This window comes from Scylla paramamosain, chromosome 44 (assembly GCF_035594125.1).
Source record: "Scylla paramamosain isolate STU-SP2022 chromosome 44, ASM3559412v1, whole genome shotgun sequence".
Taxonomy (NCBI): Eukaryota; Metazoa; Arthropoda; class Malacostraca; order Decapoda; family Portunidae; genus Scylla; species Scylla paramamosain.
The window spans coordinates 665,001-685,000 of NC_087194.1; the positions used below are offsets into that span (position 1 = coordinate 665,001).

At 43.1% G+C, this 20,000-nt stretch overlaps 1 protein-coding gene and 1 long non-coding RNA gene across 13 annotated transcripts in view; one reads left to right on the forward strand and one right to left on the reverse strand.

The window, feature by feature from the left end:
- The window catches only part of LOC135094079 (uncharacterized), a 37,698-nt gene that overhangs the window by 9,682 nt on the left and 8,016 nt on the right, over positions 1 to 20,000 (forward strand). For 7 of the 11 annotated variants that reach the window (XR_010263583.1, XR_010263587.1, XR_010263586.1 and 4 more), the window contains 20 exons: positions 611 to 820; positions 1,126 to 1,206; positions 1,396 to 1,519; positions 2,102 to 2,234; positions 3,472 to 3,686; positions 4,250 to 4,330; positions 4,512 to 4,635; positions 5,216 to 5,348; positions 6,589 to 6,803; positions 7,348 to 7,428; positions 7,610 to 7,733; positions 8,320 to 8,452; positions 9,693 to 9,904; positions 10,423 to 10,503; positions 10,697 to 10,820; positions 11,434 to 11,744; positions 11,980 to 12,112; positions 12,417 to 12,517; positions 12,742 to 12,851; positions 19,083 to 19,324. Coding sequence is in view for 3 of the 11 variants with exons in the window: in XM_063993846.1 (XP_063849916.1) it covers positions 10,455 to 10,503; positions 10,697 to 10,820; positions 11,434 to 11,593 (333 nt within the window). In the remaining 8 variants the exon portion in view is untranslated. Of the gene's footprint in view, positions 1 to 610; positions 821 to 1,125; positions 1,207 to 1,395; positions 1,520 to 2,101; positions 2,235 to 3,471; positions 3,687 to 4,249; positions 4,331 to 4,511; positions 4,636 to 5,215; positions 5,349 to 6,588; positions 6,804 to 7,347; positions 7,429 to 7,609; positions 7,734 to 8,319; positions 8,453 to 9,692; positions 9,905 to 10,422; positions 10,504 to 10,696; positions 10,821 to 11,433; positions 11,745 to 11,979; positions 12,113 to 12,416; positions 12,518 to 12,741; positions 12,852 to 13,898; positions 14,147 to 19,082; positions 19,325 to 20,000 lie in introns of those variants that run through there. The other 4 variants (XR_010263582.1, XM_063993846.1, XM_063993848.1 and 1 more) reach the window with 4 other exon arrangements.
- On the reverse strand, positions 14,235 to 16,652 carry LOC135094080 (uncharacterized). 2 transcript variants are annotated; one of them, XR_010263590.1, is made up of 3 exons: positions 16,181 to 16,652; positions 14,988 to 15,099; positions 14,235 to 14,521 (listed from the first exon to the last, which is right to left on the reverse strand). It is a non-coding gene; the product is annotated as an uncharacterized LOC135094080 (long non-coding RNA). The 2 variants fall into 2 exon arrangements; XR_010263589.1 differs by having other exon boundaries at positions 14,235 to 14,524.

The following is a 20,000-nucleotide window of genomic DNA, read 5'->3' on the forward strand; positions in this document are numbered from 1 at the left end:
GATTGCATTAGAAAAAAAAAATAATAATTTTCCTCCCAAAGGTGAACAGTACTTAAGGAGGCCTGAATGGTGGTGAGTCCATTCCAGACTATTCCAGTCACCCACCACTCTCTTTGACAACTAATTCCTCCTTACTTACTAATTCCTTCTTACTTACTACTACTACTACTACTACTATGACTACTACAGCTGGCCACACACATTTAAAGCCATTTTTTAAAATTTTTACAAAGTTTAGACATAGACAGATAAAAGAATTTGTTTGTTGAATGCCTAATTGCTTCATTTCTGGTATTTTAATATATTTTTTAATTGTTAGGGTGTTCAAGGTGTTTTTTCATAATATTAGTGAGAGTTTTGTAGGCTTTGCTTATTTATGTCTGATTTTTTATCTATTAATCTCTCAGTGTACCCATTTATCTAAGTATCTGCTGGACCTAACTTAACTAGGCCTATCTGTTTATCTCTCAATGTCTTATCTATTTACCTAATCTAACCATCTATCTCTCAGTCTATTTAACTTTCTGTTTAACCATTTATCTATGTCTCTATCTCAATCTATGTAACTAAGTACCTACCTAATCTAACCATCTCTATCTCTCTCTCTCAGAATGTGGATGAGGGGACAAGAGAGCCAGTGTTCCAAGTACCACCACCATCACCACTGCCACCACCACCACCACCATCAGGAGCACAGATTCACTGAAGTCTCTACCAAGATTTCTTTGAGTTTTTTGATAAATTTAACTTCCAGGAGAGAGAGAGATGCTGATTGTTAAAGGCAGTGTGTGAAGCCTGCCCACTGTCTTTGTATATACAGGTTAGGGTGTGTGTGTGTGTGTGAGCGTTTTGTATCCTCCACACTGCTTGTCTTAATCTAGCTTGCCAAACTAAATGAAGTCATCCACAGCCACAGCCTTATTCTTCCTTTCATTTGTATCTACACAGTCCTATGAGCAGCTCCTCTTCCTCCTCCTCCTCCTCCTCTTAATGTTTTCTCTTTCACTGCTGTTCATGAAAGTGTAGAAGAAATATTAGTTATATCTGGCAGTGATCAGACCTCATGTACAGGTGTGGTCCCTTACTACAGACACAGCCTAAGGTAACCTAACCCAATCATTTCAGAAGGTGGAATTTGAGTCGGCCAAGCCTCAGAAATGCAGGAAGGATTAGCGGTGATGACTGCAGGCTGCCATCGACCCGCAGGTAATTACCACATACTGCCGGTGCCCTTGTCACACATCGGAACGCTGCCCTAATTTATGGTTTTATCCTTTTGTTTGTTTATTTATTTATTTATTTATTTATTTATTTATTACCTCTCAACTCATTAAGTCTATCTACCTGACAGCTTTGTGTACAGAAACACCTACTGACTCACTGACTTGCTTCCAGGTGTGATGGTGCCCGACCAGCTGGTACACATCAGTGAGATGGTGGTGGTGCTGGAAAACAGCTGGTTTGCCAAGTGCAGCGTCAGGCAGGCTGCCCGCCCACACAGTCACCAGAAGGATCACAGGTAAGGCAGAGAGGGGAGAGGCATGACAGGGTGATATTGAGAGAGAGAGAGAGAGAGAGAGAGAGAGAGAGAGAGAGAGAGAGAGAGAGAGAGAGAGAGAGAGAGAGAGAGAGAGAGAGAGAGAGAGAGAGATTGTGTGATTATAAAGTAGAAAGGATGAAGGTGTTAGTCTGTGTGTGCAAGAGGAACAGAGATAGATTATTCCTCCTGCTGGTCTGGCTTTCTACTGTCTATTTGTCTGGTCAACTGTCTATATTATTTTATATTCCTGCTGGTCTGGTCTATTTATATTATTCCTCCTGCTGAATCCACTATTTTTCTCCACTAATGTATTATTCCACTATGTCAGCCAATGTTAAATACAGTTACTTTGCATGTTTAAACTTCAATGTTCCCTTTATGTGTGACAATAACAGTTTCAATCTTGGATATGATATGTCACTCAGTCATTCAGTCAGTCAGTCACTCAGTCACACAGTTATTCATCAATGAGTGAGTCCTACCTTCACTGTATACCCAGTGTGTATACAGTGACAGATTTCACTCACTCACTCACCCCTCCCACCTGCTTCCCACCCCCAGGTCATCACAGGAATCAAATGCAGCATCAGTATGGCTCACCAAACACTTCCCCTCACACTGGTGGTGTTGACCTGCCTTGTGAACACCTGATCTCCTGTGCTCCTGTCCTTCACAGCTCTCCAGGTGACATCAGGTAAGTCAGACACCTATCTTTCACCTGAATAGCTCTCTCAATCCCTAGTGGAAAGGCTGCTGCTACTACTACTACTACTACTACTACTACTACTACTACTACTACTACTACTACTACTACTAATAATAATAATAATAATAATAAAAGGCAAAAGGAGTACACTACAGGGGGCCAAGGACACACCACAGCTGCCCACATACATATTTAAGTCATTTTTTATGGATTTTTACAAAGTTTAGACATAGACAGATAGAAGAATTTGTTTGTTGAATGCCTAATTGCCTCATTTCTGGTATTTTAATGATTTTTTAATTGTTAGGCAAGGCGCACATTGAGACGCAGGGCAGCACAGAGCAGGGCAGACGCAGGGCAGGGCAGGGCAGGGCAGCACAGCGCAGCACAGGCGTGGTGCGCACATTGAGAAGCAGGCTGTCGTCCTGTGCGGTAGTGTTGATCATGGCTGTTGCCAAAAATGACTTTGGAAACCTTAGTTCCGATTCCGACTCAGAAAACGAGTTGGAGAAAGTAACGTTATTATATGACATTTGTAGAGCAAAGAGGTCAGTGTGGAGGAGTGAATACTTGGAGAAGAGGAAAACACATGGAGAATTTGCCCATAACTCGTTCTTATAAGTTCCTCTCATATAATGAGGATGACTAGTGTCATACAGCACTCTTTGATGGCGAACAGCCTCTATGAGTTGCTCTGTGGACGACATTGTGAGTACTGAAGAGCAAGTTGCTATCGAGCTGCGCCGCACGTGGCACAGGAAACTGCGTTGGAACGACTGCGTCGCGCTGGCCGGCACAGGTCTGCATCTGTGCTGTGCTGTCCTGCGTGTCAATATGCGTGCTTAGGTTTAAACCGGTGAGATGCAGTTTTCTGCCCTGCTCTGTGCTGTGTCACCTGTGTTGCCTGCGTCTCAATGTGCGCCCGGCCTTAGGGTGTTCAAGGGTTTTTTTCATAATATTAGTGATAGTTTTGCAGGCTCTGCTTATTTATCTGTCTGTTATTTTATCTATTAATCTCTCAGTTTACCCATTTATCTAAGTATCTGCTGGACCTAACCTAACTAGGCCTATCTCTGCTTGTCTCAATGTCTATCTGTTTACCTAATCTAACCATCTATCTCTCAGTCTATTTAACTTTCTGTTTAACCATTTATCTATCTCTCTGTCTCAATCTATGTAACTAAGTACTACCTAACCTAACCATCTCTCTCTCTCTCTTTCTCAGATGTGGATGAGGGGACAAGAGAGCCAGTGTTCCAAGTACCACCACCATCACCACTGCCACCACCACCACCACCACCATCAGGAGCACAGATTCACTGAAGTCTCTACCAAGATTTCTTTGAGTTTTTTGATAAATTTAACTTCCAGGAGAGAGAGAGACAGAGATGATTGTTACTGGCAGTGTGTGAAGCCTGCCCACTGTCTTTGTATATACAGGTTAGGGTGTGTGTGTGTGTGTGTGTGTGTGTGTGTGTGTGTGTGTGTGTGTGTGTGTGAGTGTGTGTGTGTTTTGTATCCTCCACACTGCTTGTCTTAATCTAGCTTGCCAAACTAAATGAAGTCATCCACAGCCACAGCCTTATTCTTCCTTTCATTTGTATCTACACAGTCCTATGAGCAGCTCTTCCTCCTCCTCCTCCTCCTCCTCCTCCTCCTCCTCCTCCTCCTCCTCCTCCTCCTCCTCCTCTTCCTCCTCCTCGTCTTCCTTCTATTATTCCTGTTTCCTTGTATGTCTTATTCCTCCTCCTCCTCCTCCTCCTCCTCCTCCTCCTCCTCCTCCTCCTCGTCTTCCTTCTATTATTCCTGTTTCCTTGTATGTCTTATTCCTCCTCCTCCTCCTCCTCCTCCTCCTCCTCCTCCTCTTAATGTTTTCTCTTTCACTGCTGTTCATGAAAGTGTTGAAGAAATATTAGTTATATCTGGCAGTGATCAGACCTCATGTGCAGATGTGGTCCCTTACTACAGACACAGCCTAAGGTAACCTAACCCAATCATTTCAGAAGGTGGAATTTGAGTCGGCCAAGCCTCAGAAATGCAGGAAGGATTAGCGGTGATGACTGCAGGCTGCCATCGACCCGCAGGTAATTACCACATACTGCCGGTGCCCTTGTCACACATCGGAACGCTGCCCTAATTTATGGTTTTATCCTTTTGTTTGTTTATTTATTTATTTATTTATTTATTACCTCTCAACTCATTAAGTCTATCTACCTGACAGCTTTGTGTACAGAAACACCTACTGACTCACTGACTTGCTTCCAGGTGTGATGGTGCCCGACCAGCTGGTACACATCAGTGAGATGGTGGTGGTGCTGGAAAACAGCTGGTTTGCCAAGTGCAGCGTCAGGCAGGCTGCCCGCCCACACAGTCACCAGAAGGATCACAGGTAAGGCAGAGAGGGGAGAGGCATGACAGGGTGATATTGAGAGAGAGAGAGAGAGAGAGAGAGAGAGAGAGAGAGAGAGAGAGAGAGAGAGAGAGAGAGAGAGAGAGAGAGAGAGAGAGAGAGAGAGAGATTGTGTGATTATAAAGTAGAAAGGATGAAGGTGTTAGTCTGTGTGTGCAAGAGGAACAGAGATAGATTATTCCTCCTGCTGGTCTGGCTTTCTACTGTCTATTTGTCTGGTCAACTGTCTATATTATTTTATATTCCTGCTGGTCTGGTCTATTTATATTATTCCTCCTGCTGAATCCACTATTTTTCTCCACTAATGTATTATTCCACTATGTCAGCCAATGTTAAATACAGTTACTTTGCATGTTTAAACTTCAATGTTCCCTTTATGTGTGACAATAACAGTTTCAATCTTGGATATGATATGTCACTCAGTCATTCAGTCAGTCAGTCACTCAGTCACACAGTTATTCATCAATGAGTGAGTCCTACCTTCACTGTATACCCAGTGTGTATACAGTGACAGATTTCACTCACTCACTCACCCCTCCCACCTGCTTCCCACCCCCAGGTCATCACAGGAATCAAATGCAGCATCAGTATGGCTCACCAAACACTTCCCCTCACACTGGTGGTGTTGACCTGCCTTGTGAACACCTGATCTCCTGTGCTCCTGTCCTTCACAGCTCTCCAGGTGACATCAGGTAAGTCAGACACCTATCTTTCACCTGAATAGCTCTCTCAATCCCTAGTGGAAAGGCTGCTGCTACTACTACTACTACTACTACTACTACTACTACTACTACTACTACTACTACTACTACTACTACTACTACTACTAATAATAATAAAAGGCAAAAGGAGTACACTACAGGGGGCCAAGGACACACCACAGCTGCCCACATACATATTTAAGTCATTTTTTATGGATTTTTACAAAGTTTAGACATAGACAGATAGAAGAATTTGTTTGTTGAATGCCTAATTGCCTCATTTCTGGTATTTTAATGATTTTTTAATTGTTAGGCAAGGCGCACATTGAGACGCAGGGCAGCACAGAGCAGGGCAGACGCAGGGCAGGGCAGGGCAGGGCAGCACAGCGCAGCACAGGCGTGGTGCGCACATTGAGAAGCAGGCTGTCGTCCTGTGCGGTAGTGTTGATCATGGCTGTTGCCAAAAATGACTTTGGAAACCTTAGTTCCGATTCCGACTCAGAAAACGAGTTGGAGAAAGTAACGTTATTATATGACATTTGTAGAGCAAAGAGGTCAGTGTGGAGGAGTGAATACTTGGAGAAGAGGAAAACACATGGAGAATTTGCCCATAACTCGTTCTTATAAGTTCCTCTCATATAATGAGGATGACTAGTGTCATACAGCACTCTTTGATGGCGAACAGCCTCTATGAGTTGCTCTGTGGACGACATTGTGAGTACTGAAGAGCAAGTTGCTATCGAGCTGCGCCGCACGTGGCACAGGAAACTGCGTTGGAACGACTGCGTCGCGCTGGCCGGCACAGGTCTGCATCTGTGCTGTGCTGTCCTGCGTGTCAATATGCGTGCTTAGGTTTAAACCGGTGAGATGCAGTTTTCTGCCCTGCTCTGTGCTGTGTCGCCTGTGTTGCCTGCGTCTCAATGTGCGCCCGGCCTTAGGGTGTTCAAGGGTTTTTTTCATAATATTAGTGATAGTTTTGCAGGCTCTGCTTATTTATCTGTCTGTTATTTTATCTATTAATCTCTCAGTTTACCCATTTATCTAAGTATCTGCTGGACCTAACCTAACTAGGCCTATCTCTGCTTGTCTCAATGTCTATCTGTTTACCTAATCTAACCATCTATCTCTCGGTCTATTTAACTTTCTGTTTAACCATTTATCTATCTCTCTGTCTCAATCTATGTAACTAAGTACTACCTAACCTAACCATCTCTCTCTCTCTCTTTCTCAGATGTGGATGAGGGGACAAGAGAGCCAGTGTTCCAAGTACCACCACCATCACCACTGCCACCACCACCACCACCACCATCAGGAGCACAGATTCACTGAAGTCTCTACCAAGATTTCTTTGAGTTTTTTGATAAATTTAACTTCCAGGAGAGAGAGAGACAGAGATGATTGTTACTGGCAGTGTGTGAAGCCTGCCCACTGTCTTTGTATATACAGGTTAGGGTGTGTGTGTGTGTGTGTGTGTGTGTGTGTGAGTGTGTGTGTGTTTTGTATCCTCCACACTGCTTGTCTTAATCTAGCTTGCCAAACTAAATGAAGTCATCCACAGCCACAGCCTTATTCTTCCTTTCATTTGTATCTACACAGTCCTATGAGCAGCTCTTCCTCCTCCTCCTCCTCCTCCTCCTCCTCCTCCTCCTCCTCCTCCTCCTCCTCCTCCTCCTCTTCCTCCTCCTCGTCTTCCTTCTATTATTCCTGTTTCCTTGTATGTCTTATTCCTCCTCCTCCTCCTCCTCCTCCTCCTCCTCCTCCTCCTCCTCCTCCTCGTCTTCCTTCTATTATTCCTGTTTCCTTGTATGTCTTATTCCTCCTCCTCCTCCTCCTCCTCCTCCTCCTCCTCCTCTTAATGTTTTCTCTTTCACTGCTGTTCATGAAAGTGTTGAAGAAATATTAGTTATATCTGGCAGTGATCAGACCTCATGTGCAGATGTGGTCCCTTACTACAGACACAGCCTAAGGTAACCTAACCCAATCATTTCAGAAGGTGGAATTTGAGTCGGCCAAGCCTCAGAAATGCAGGAAGGATTAGCGGTGATGACTGCAGGCTGCCATCGACCCGCAGGTAATTACCACATACTGCCGGTGCCCTTGTCACACATCGGAACGCTGCCCTAATTTATGGTTTTATCCTTTTGTTTGTTTATTTATTTATTTATTTATTTATTACCTCTCAACTCATTAAGTCTATCTACCTGACAGCTTTGTGTACAGAAACACCTACTGACTCACTGACTTGCTTCCAGGTGTGATGGTGCCCGACCAGCTGGTACACATCAGTGAGATGGTGGTGGTGCTGGAAAACAGCTGGTTTGCCAAGTGCAGCGTCAGGCAGGCTGCCCGCCCACACAGTCACCAGAAGGATCACAGGTAAGGCAGAGAGGGGAGAGGCATGACAGGGTGATATTGAGAGAGAGAGAGAGAGAGAGAGAGAGAGAGAGAGAGAGAGAGAGAGAGAGAGAGAGAGAGAGAGAGAGAGAGAGAGAGAGAGAGAGAGAGAGAGAGAGATTGTGTGATTATAAAGTAGAAAGGATGAAGGTGTTAGTCTGTGTGTGCAAGAGGAACAGAGATAGATTATTCCTCCTGCTGGTCTGGCTTTCTACTGTCTATTTGTCTGGTCAACTGTCTATATTATTTTATATTCCTGCTGGTCTGGTCTATTTATATTATTCCTCCTGCTGAATCCACTATTTTTCTCCACTAATGTATTATTCCACTATGTCAGCCAATGTTAAATACAGTTACTTTGCATGTTTAAACTTCAATGTTCCCTTTATGTGTGACAATAACAGTTTCAATCTTGGATATGATATGTCACTCAGTCATTCAGTCAGTCAGTCACTCAGTCACACAGTTATTCATCAATGAGTGAGTCCTACCTTCACTGTATACCCAGTGTGTATACAGTGACAGATTTCACTCTCACTCACCCCTCCCACCTGCTTCCCACCCCCAGGTCATCACAGGAATCAAATGCAGCATCAGTATGGCTCACCAAACACTTCCCCTCACACTGGTGGTGTTGACCTGCCTTGTGAACACCTGATCTCCTGTGCTCCTGTCCTTCACAGCTCTCCAGGTGACATCAGGTAAGTCAGACACCTATCTTTCACCTGAATAGCTCTCTCAATCCCTAGTGGAAAGGCTGCTGCTACTACTACTACTACTACTACTACTACTACTACTACTACTACTACTACTACTACTACTACTACTACTACTACTAATAATAATAAAAGGCAAAAGGAGTACACTACAGGGGGCCAAGGACACACCACAGCTGCCCACATACATATTTAAGTCATTTTTTATGGATTTTTACAAAGTTTAGACATAGACAGATAGAAGAATTTGTTTGTTGAATGCCTAATTGCCTCATTTCTGGTATTTTAATGATTTTTTAATTGTTAGGCAAGGCGCACATTGAGACGCAGGGCAGCACAGAGCAGGGCAGACGCAGGGCAGGGCAGGGCAGGGCAGCACAGCGCAGCACAGGCGTGGTGCGCACATTGAGAAGCAGGCTGTCGTCCTGTGCGGTAGTGTTGATCATGGCTGTTGCCAAAAATGACTTTGGAAACCTTAGTTCCGATTCCGACTCAGAAAACGAGTTGGAGAAAGTAACGTTATTATATGACATTTGTAGAGCAAAGAGGTCAGTGTGGAGGAGTGAATACTTGGAGAAGAGGAAAACACATGGAGAATTTGCCCATAACTCGTTCTTATAAGTTCCTCTCATATAATGAGGATGACTAGTGTCATACAGCACTCTTTGATGGCGAACAGCCTCTATGAGTTGCTCTGTGGACGACATTGTGAGTACTGAAGAGCAAGTTGCTATCGAGCTGCGCCGCACGTGGCACAGGAAACTGCGTTGGAACGACTGCGTCGCGCTGGCCGGCACAGGTCTGCATCTGTGCTGTGCTGTCCTGCGTGTCAATATGCGTGCTTAGGTTTAAACCGGTGAGATGCAGTTTTCTGCCCTGCTCTGTGCTGTGTCGCCTGTGTTGCCTGCGTCTCAATGTGCGCCCGGCCTTAGGGTGTTCAAGGGTTTTTTTCATAATATTAGTGATAGTTTTGCAGGCTCTGCTTATTTATCTGTCTGTTATTTTATCTATTAATCTCTCAGTTTACCCATTTATCTAAGTATCTGCTGGACCTAACCTAACTAGGCCTATCTCTGCTTGTCTCAATGTCTATCTGTTTACCTAATCTAACCATCTATCTCTCGGTCTATTTAACTTTCTGTTTAACCATTTATCTATCTCTCTGTCTCAATCTATGTAACTAAGTACTACCTAACCTAACCATCTCTCTCTCTCTCTCTCTCAGATGTGGATGAGGGGACAAGAGAGCCAGTGTTCCAAGTACCACCACCATCACCACTGCCACCACCACCACCACCATCAGGAGCACAGATTCACTGAAGTCTCTACCAAGATTTCTTTGAGTTTTTTGATAAATTTAACTTCCAGGAGAGAGAGAGACAGAGATGATTGTTACTGGCAGTGTGTGAAGCCTGCCCACTGTCTTTGTATATACAGGTTAGGGTGTGTGTGTGCATGTGTGTGTGTGTGTGTGTGTGTGTGTGTTTTGTATCCTCCACACTACTTGTCTTAATCTAGCTTGCCAAACTAAATGAAGTCATCCACAGCCACAGCCTTATTCTTCCTTTCATTTGTATCTACACAGTCCTATGAGCAGCTCTTCCTCCTCCTCCTCCTCCTCCTCCTCCTCCTCCTCCTCCTCCTCTTCCTCCTCCTCGTCTTCCTTCTATTATTCCTGTTTCCTTGTATGTCTTATTCCTCCTCCTCCTCCTCCTCCTCGTCTTCCTTCTATTATTCCTGTTTCCTTGTATGTCTTATTCCTCCTCCTCCTCCTCCTCCTCCTCCTCCTCCTCCTCCTCCTCCTCCTCCTCCTCCTCTTAATGTTTTCTCTTTCACTGCTGTTCATGAAAGTGTAGAAGAAATATTAGTTATATCTGGCAGTGATCAGACCTCATGTACAGGTGTGGTCCCTTACTACAGACACAGCCTAAGGTAACCTAACCCAATCATTTCAGAAGGTGGAATTTGAGTCGGCCAAGCCTCAGAAATGCAGGAAGGATTAGCGGTGATGACTGCAGGCTGCCATCGACCCGCAGGTAATTACCACATACTGCCGGTGCCCTTGTCACACATCGGAACGCTGCCCTAATTTATGGTTTTATCCTTTTGTTTGTTTATTTATTTATTTATTTATTTATTTATTTATTACCTCTCAACTCATTAAGTCTATCTACCTGACAGCTTTGTGTACAGAAACACTTACCTACTGACTCGCTGACTTGCTTCCAGGTGTGATGGTGCCCGACCAGCTGGTACACATCAGTGAGATGGTGGTGGTGCTGGAAAACAGCTGGTTTGCCAAGGGCAGCGCCAGGCAGGCTGCCTGCCCACACAGTCACCAGAAGGATCACGGGTAAGGCAGAGAGGGGAGAGGCATGACAGGGTGATATTGAGAGAGAGAGAGAGAGAGAGAGAGAGAGAGAGAGAGAGAGAGAGAGAGAGAGAGAGAGAGAGAGAGAGAGAGATTGAGATTGTGTGATTATAAAGTAGAAAGGATGAAAGTGTTAGTCTGTGTGTGCAAGAGGAACAGAGATAGATTATTCCTTCTGCTGGTCTGGCTTTCTACTGTCTATTTGTCTGGTATAATGTCTATATTTATATTATTCCTGCTGGTCTGGTCTATTTATATTATTGCTCCTGCTGAATCCACTATTTTTCTCCACTAATGTATTATTCCACTATGATATTCCAATGACAGATTTCAGTTCTTCAGTATTTTGAGCAGTTCTGAAGTTCCAGTGACAGGTATAACTTCCTCACCAGACTTATCAGTGGTGTGTTGAGATGTTCCACTGACAGGTATAGCTGCATCTGACTCACCAATACTTTGCTGTAAGGTTCCATTCACAGGTAAAGCCTCATCAGACACAACACAGAGTGCAGCTTCTTCTGAGATACCAGTGGTCTGAAGTGAAGCTGCAAGAAGTTTTCCCAGTACAGATCTTCACTTACATTTCTGTTGCCAGCACATCTCCCGTCAGGTCTTGGGAGCACCGGGTGTTGTTCGGCAGGAAGGAGGCCAGGTTGTTAGGGCACGGCCTCACCCCACTGTCGCACACACCCACAGGCATGAGGGGTGCCAGCCAGCAGGCCACGTCCCCAACACAGCTCCCACCTGCATCCTGACCTCATTCAGCATCAACACCAGCCACACAGAAAAGTGATGCTCCTGCAACAGCTGACGTTTACCTTTGCCAGTCACCTCGTCCATGCTGAACTGCTCCACCAGCACCTTTGAAGCAGCTGTCCTACATCCTCCTGGAAGCAACAGCATACAGTATGATCAACACAACTGTATTTCAGCCAATGTTAAATACAATTACTTTGCATCTTTAAACTTCAATCTTTCCTTTATGTGTGACAATAACAATTTCAATCTTGGATATGATATGTCACTCAGTCACACAGTTATTCATCAATGAGTGAGTCCTACCTTCACTGTATACCCAGTGTGTATACAGTGACAGATTTCACTCACTCACTCACCCCTCCCACCTGCTTCCCACCCCCAGGTCATCACAGGAATCAAATGCAGCATCAGTATGGCTCACCAAACACTTCCCCTCACACTGGTGGTGTTGACCTGCCTTGTGAACACCTGATCTCCTGTGCTCCTGTCCTTCACAGCTCTCCAGGTGACATCAGGTAAGTCAGACACCTATCTTTCACTTAATAGCTCTCTCAACCCCTAGTGGAAAGGCTACTACTACTACTACTACTACTACAGCTGGCCCCACACATTTAAAGTCATTTTTTTTTATTTTTACAAAGTTTAGACATAGACAGATAGAAGAATTTGTTTATTGAATGCCTAATTGCCTCATTTCTGGTATTTTAATATATTTTTTAATTGTTAGGGTGTTCAAGGGTTTTTTCATAATATTAGTGATAGTTTTGCAGGCTCTGCTTATTTATCTGTCACACTCAGACTTTCCTTTCCTCCACTTAGCTGAGTGCAGCTGTCGGTGACTGCAGGAATGGACCTCAGATGGTGGATACAGCATTACCAAGTCAAGAAGGAGACACTGTGATGTGGCTGCAGGTGGATAGGTGAGGCATTGTTCTAGTGTTGTTGTGAGGTGTTCCATTACCTTGAAATCCACAGGCCTTGTTACCTTGCATGCATGCATCAACAAAAGTCAAAGCTAATGAGAAACTTGCTTTTATAAAACACCTTGCTACCCAACAAAGCAAAGGATTATATTTATTTATTTATAGTCTTTCACTATTCCATAATTCAAGCCAGTGAATCTAATCTCTTTCTTTCTATACAGATACCAGGATATGTGACCACCACCACCACCACCACCACCATTGGAGATGCCCCTCTGTAGTTGCACATTACGGCCCTGTTGTGTACCCTGGTGGCCTTCATAGTTGACCGGTGAGTACGTATATATGTTGAGGGTTGCTGTGCTCTCAGTCACTGTCTTCCGAGGCCACAGAGAGTTTCTCCTGTTGATACTGTAGAAATGTTGTGTATCTGTCAGAAGAACCATAAAAAAACTCTCTTGAAAACCTGTGTCTCTTCAACTAGAGGAAGTAGTGGAGGTGTGGCCAGACTTGTTTCAGAATGTACCAGAAAGTCTAACCTGATTTTCTTGTTAATATTGGGATTTTTATTGGAGTTAAAAGGAAGTTTGATATTTTATGAATATTTATTTATTTGGTGAATTCAATGAAGTTTGACATAAAGTTATATTCAAAGTAATTACAAACACACACACACACACACACACACACACACACACACACACACACACACACACACACACACACACTACAGGTCTTAACCAATGCATCATAAATTTTTGTGTATAGTTACATTGTGCTTAGTATTTTGCAAACAGCATCTTTAATAATTTTATTGCATGCCTAAAAAAAAAAAAAATTCAAGCAACATAACTTAATATTTGTGTTTGTTTATGTGCATGGCTCTAAATAATATATGTTTGTGTGTTTGTGTGTTAGTTGGCTTGTGTGTGTCTGTGGTTTGCTATTGGTTCAGTACATCTGTGCCTGGCCTGGTCTGAAACGTGGCTGCTTTACAATGTTTTCTGGCACAGAGGAAGAAATGGTGTGCTGTTCTTCTGTTTTGTCCTGACTGAGAAGCTGTTGTGCTTTTTTTTCCTTGTTCTGCGTTGCTGTGCTTCAAGGGGTAGACTTGCCTGTCCTCCATTGTCCTGTGTCTGTCATGCTTGTTGTATAGTCAGTAAAACACCTTTTGTTTTGTCTTGCCCTGAATGGTCTGTTGTGCTTGTTGTGTCTCTCAGATCTTCCACATTCTCTTCTTCTCTTATTTTTTCTGATAATTTCCTTTGACTTTAATTCTTTTCATCTATCAACACCAATATACCACACCACACCACACCACCACCACCACCACCACCACCACCTGCATCACACTCAGACTTTCCTTTCCTCCACTTAGCTGAGTGCAGCTGTCAGTGACTGCAGGAATGGACCTCAGATGGCGGATGCAGCATTACCAAGTCAAGAAATTGTCCAGTATTTTATCTCTGCTCTCAAACAAGCAATGACCAGTGGTGGTGTTGTTCATGTCTGGCTTGTGTGTGTGTGTGTGTGTGTGTGTGTGTGTGAGTTTGTTCACCCATTATGATTTGAAGAGATTGTGTTTGTATTTTTATTGTGGTACTCCGTGATTATACTTTGAAATTATACGGCCTTAAAATTGACCTTTACCCTCGTAGTGACCTCTGCTTGACCCTGTGTGGTAGTGGAGTGAGGCTTGTGACAGTTAGGTATGGAGGAATTGGTTGTCAGAAAGAGTGCTGGGTGACTGGAATAGTCTGGAATGGACTCACCACCAGTCAGGTTGTCAGAGGTCAGTCAACACCCAGCTTTAAAAGAAGGGATTTGCTCGCCGGAAGTCCACAGATCCGGAACGGCCCAAGAACGCACACACGGGTGCTGTTGCCGTGAGCCGAGCCCCAATCCTTCCTCTTTCCACGCGTAATCTCTTCTTGGCCGATGCTTCTTCTTGTTATTTTAATTTGTGGTTAAGGACCAGCACCTCAGTGGCTCCTTTTTCATCTGCTTTAAAATAAGGAAACAGAGAGAGAACATTTGAACATTTATTAATAACTAACAGTTACATTTAGGAGATATATACATAGTGAGGTTTAATGTGTCTGTTGTAGTTAGCCTTTTTAAAGCAGAGGTTTAAAGTAGTGTGGTAGATATGATAAGAAGAAGAGTCTGGATACACTATTGCTTTAGAATGAGGTAATAATTCAAATTAGTAGGTAGCTAAGATCAGATTTTAAAATTTTGTTTTAAATGTGGTGATAGAGGGTACATCCTGAATTTGGAGAGGCACAGAGTTCCATACAGGAGGCCCTACATAAGAAAGTGAGTGGTTAAATTTGTTAAGTCGATGAGGGGGAGAATGGTGAGGTTAGACATACTAGCCTATCTTCAAAAGTTTTCTTATTCATATTCATTCACTCCTTGGGTCACTAAATAGCAATGGCAACAGTGACAAGGCATTATTACTTACAGGAAAGAGTCGGCCTCCAGCATTACTTTGGGCTGGACGTACCGTAGCTTGCGTTCACTGTCGTTGCAGATCACCTGGGCCAGGCTTGTCTTGCGGAGCTCGTACAGTCGTTCTGAAAGTGTGGTTCGGTTTAAGCTGTGTGTTTCTGAATGCATGGAACAGTTCAGGGCTCCCTTCCTAAATATATGGTAGTATTATTGAATTATTAATTTATTATAATACTGTAGCCCAAATAATGAACAAAAGGCCATAAGAACACAAGAAAGGCTGATATTGACAAACATAAGATAAAAAAGGAAGGAGAATTGAAAGAAACAAGAAGGAACTGAGAGGAAGAAGAAGGAAAATAGACAGTAATGTTTATAATTTGAATAACCCATAGACAACAAGAGAACAGAGAAGACCTGCTGTTTCTGGACACAAGGCAAACAAGAGGAAATAGCAAGGGGGTAGGAAACACATCAACAACCATTGTAACATAAATTTATACTAAGAATAGCTGGTATTTTAAATGGACTTAATAGATGTATAGCCTTGCAATCTCAGTTTATGATTTCAAGCAGGTGAAAACACACACACACACACACACACACACACATGATTAGGTAGAGAACAGACACAGGAAAAAGGTATATTCATTGAAATCTTGCAAAATGATCTTAGTATGGCCCAGAATACAGATCATTTAAGGTCAAGTTGCATGAAATTGATTTATTTAGAGGTATTTATTTATGTTGGTATATGTTGACCTCAGCAAGACCCAGGACGCAAGGTCATTCAAAGTCAGATGTATTGCTGTTTTGACCTCAGCAGACCCAGAATGAAAGGTCATTGAAGGTCAAATTATGTTTATGAAGCTTTTCTATTTCATTTAGTGAGATGTGTGTGTGTGTGTGTGTGTGTGTGTGCGTTATATGCTTTTTGTTTGTTAGGGGACAAGAGAGTTGTGAGAGAGTAGCGTTTATTCTGGAGCATAGTGACCCTGGTGGCATTTTCACTACTACTATTGATTTTATTTATCTCAGGGAAGGTTAGGTTAGGTTAAACTAGGTTAGGGTAGGTTAGGATATCGCACCACCTTTCTTTGTTAATCTTACCAATTATTATTTTTGGTACTTTGAACTATCTTAGCCTAACCTAACCTAACCTTAAATAAATAAACAAATAGAATAAATAAACAAATATAAACTTACCTGATTGATTCTGCTCTTTGTTGATATTGGCAATCTTCTTCCGTGAGTGGGACAGCACTTGACAAGTTTACAACTTGTTCTTCAGTTCTTTTCACATGTAAATTGCAGGCATGCATTTACAGTTCATAAGGTCTTCCCATGCAGGTTTCTTATCTGCATGGGTCAGGGAAGCGTGAAACCGTCCCTTTACTATACATTGTTTTTATGCCATGATGTTAACCAAACGCACTGTTTCATCATTTGACCAGTTTGGTTCCTCCTGAGTGTTTGGAGTTGGGTCCATGGAGTTTAAATTGTTGTTGTCAGGTCTTGTTTACATATGAGCACATACTTCTTTCGAATGGCACACATTTACAGTAATACTCATATGTAGATAAATAATACTTTAATATAATAACAGCTAAGGCATTGCAAAATAAGAACATGAGAAATTAATGCTGGAAAAAATACGAAAAAGACCAGAGATGAGCGCTCAAATAATAATTATAAGAAAGAAAATCCTAGAATATATAAGCCCGCGGTCTCTTGGTGGGTCATGTAGGTTCGCTTCAAGTGACACAAATTCATGTATATAATTGGATTGCTTCATCATTTACAGCTAAGGCATTGCAAAATAAGAACATGAGAAATCAATAATGGGAAAAATACGAGAAAGGGCCACAGATGAGCAGTAAAATAATTATAAGAAAGAAAATCCTATAATATTTAAGCCACTGGTCTCTTGCACTATGGAGTCACGTAGGGAGTCGCTTTAAGGTACGCCTTGGCTTGAAAATGTGACGTTTTTTTCGTTTCCCTTCCTTCAGCTACGCTTTCCCCGCGGTGAGTGGAAAGGTTAAGGTTAAGGTGCCTCAGTGTGGAGTTAAATTGAGGAATAACTTAGAACAGATATTTGTATATTTTGGATTTTTTTTTTTTTTTTTTTTGAGGTGAACGTTTTGCTAGGCATTTGTTAGGCTGGACTGTAGTGTTGTCTCTTCTCTCATTCCCTCCTTCTCCTTTGTATAAGGTTATTAATTTGGTAGTGTATGGCAAGATGTGTTGAGTGATAACTACAGGTTGGGGTGTGGAGTTGGATCCGGTTGTGGCCCAGCAATGGGTGATCTTTAACCCTTTCACTGTGACACAAAGCAATTAGCAGTGCCAGAAGCAATGTGTGAAGTCTTTATAAGCATAACTGAAACAGAAATTAATAACTGGGAACCCATTTTGACTAAGCCATAAGCCCAGCGTGTAGTGAGGTGTCTCATTAGGGTACTTGTGTAGGATTGGAGTCCCGGGGTGGCTTAGCCCATAAGTTGCCTATGCTAGTTGCCAGGCATGGCAACAGGAATGAACAACTGGGAACCAATTTTCACTAAACCATAAGCTCTGTCATCGTGGGACCACATTCCTTCATGAGTGCTACCTGCTTAGCTTGGTGGTGCTGGTGGTGGTGTTGGTGGTTACCTTAATGTCTGTCTGTCTCCTCCTCCTCCTCCTCCTCCTCCTCCTCCTCCTCCTCCTCCTCCTCCTCCTCCTCCTCCTCCTCCCCACCACCCCTGCCGAGAGGTGAGTGTATGTTTATTCTGATTTCCTATTCTGTTTATTTCTCAGTTTTAGGACTTTATATAATGTTTTTTTTAGACTTGTCAAGGCTAGCTGATTAACCCTGACTACATGGCAAGATGTGTTGACTGATAACTACAGGTTGGGGTTTGGAGTTGGATCTGGTTGTGCCCCAGCAATGGGTGATCTTTAACCCTTTCACTGTGACACAAAGCAATTAAAAGCAGTGCCAGAAGCAATGTGTCAAGTCTTTATAAGCATAACTAACAGAAATTAATAACTGGGAACACATTTTCACTAAGCCATAAGCCCAGCGTGTAGTGAGGTGTCTCATTAGGGTACTTGTGTAGGATTGGGGTCCTGGGGTGGCTTAGCCCATAAGTTGCCTATGCTAGTTGCCAGGCATGGCAACAGGAATGAACAACTGGGAACCCATTTTCACTAAACCATAAGCTTTGTCATCCTGGGACCACATTCCTTCATGAGTGCTACTTGGTTGGTGGCATTGGTGGTTAGGTTAATGTCTCCCTGAGGTGTGTGTGTGTGTGTGTGTGAATGAATCATTTTTCACATTCCTGAAAATGTAAGAATGAGAAATAGAATGTTATGAAAACAGGAAATTTCTAGTCTAACCACATGAACTTTGGTGTTTTTCAGAACACTCTTAAGGTCATTAACCTAAGCTAAACTACCCATGGGGGCTTTTCCCTCCATGGACCTCCTTCATTAACCTAACTTAACCAAAAATTACCCAGCCTAACCAAACTTTACATTACCCGAGAACCGAACGTAACCTAACCCAACACAACGTAACGTTATGTAACCTAAAGAACCCAGGGGGGCTTTGCCCTGCATACTCCCTGTTTATGGCTAGTAATGTTAGCTTTTTTTACACCACCATACCACAATAAAAACAATGATTTGGAAGTATTCACTAAATTAACTTGTACGAGGAAGGTCTCGTGTCTCGAGTTACTTCACACCTGAGGTGTGTGTGTGTGTGTGTGTGTGTGTGTGTGCGTCCTGTGCTAGTTGCCAGGCATGATAACTGTAACAGGAATGAAGAACTGGGAACCCATTTTGACTAAACCATAAGCCCAGTCATCCTGGGACCACATTCCTTCATGAGTGCTACTTGGTTGGTGGCGTTGGTGGTTAGATTAATGTCTCCCTGAGGTGTGTGTGTGTGTGTGTGTGTGTGTGTGTGTGTGTGTGTGTGTGTGTGTGTGTGTGTGTGTGTGTGTGCAAACCCTCGTTAAAAAAAATAAACCTGGTGTAGCAATAGATAAATAAAAGTTTTGACAGCTACGGTAATAATGGCAACTTTCCATCCTCACCCTGTGTTCCTCCCCAGGCATACCCTTGGCCTCCATGTCCATCCAGCAGGAGGAAGATGTTCTGGACACCTGGTTCTCCTCTTGCCTGTTTCCTTTTGCCTCGCTGGGCTGGCCAGGTCTGGGGAGGAGAGAGACCATGCCTGACCTTGCTCGCTTCTACCCAACGACCTTGGTGGAGACGAGTCACGACATCCTCTTCTTCTGGGTGATTCAGATGGTCATGCTGGGACTCAACCTGACGGGGAGGCTTCCCTTTGAGGTGAGGCCATCTGGGTCTTGTTCTCCTGCTCCTGTTCTCTGTTATTGATCTTGTTTTTGTTCCTTTGTGCTTTAGAAATGCTAAACACAGGTTCCACCTGTGTTTAGAAATGCTTTGCTCTCACCAAGACTACTTGCAAAGGCCAGAGATACCTAGCTGGGTTCTCAAGATTAATAATGTAGAAATGTTGTTAATCTATCACTAGAACCATTAAAACATTCTTGAAAACCCGTGTTATTTCATCACGAGTATTTTTTCAAGGCCACAGAGATACCTAGCTGGGTTTTCAAGATTAATAATGTAGAAATGTTGTTAATCTATCAGTAGAACCATTAAAACATTCTTGAAAACCCGTATTATTTCATCAGGAGTATTTTTTCAAGGCCACAGAGATACTTAGGTTCTCAAGAGTGTTTCTCCTCTTAATATAGAAATGTTGTTATTGTGTCACTAGAACCTTGGAAACATTCTTAAAAACCTATGTAGCTTCATCTAGAGCCCTTTTGAAATAGTGGTGATGACCTCCTGCCGAGACACGAGCAAGAAAGTTTCCTCATTGACTGACGAAATGCCCCTGGTTGTAAAGTATGGCTGTCATTGGCTGGAGGTCTGATGGTGGTTGTTGATGGCTGTATTTGTGGTGATAGTGATCTATTATTATTATGTCTGTTTTGTT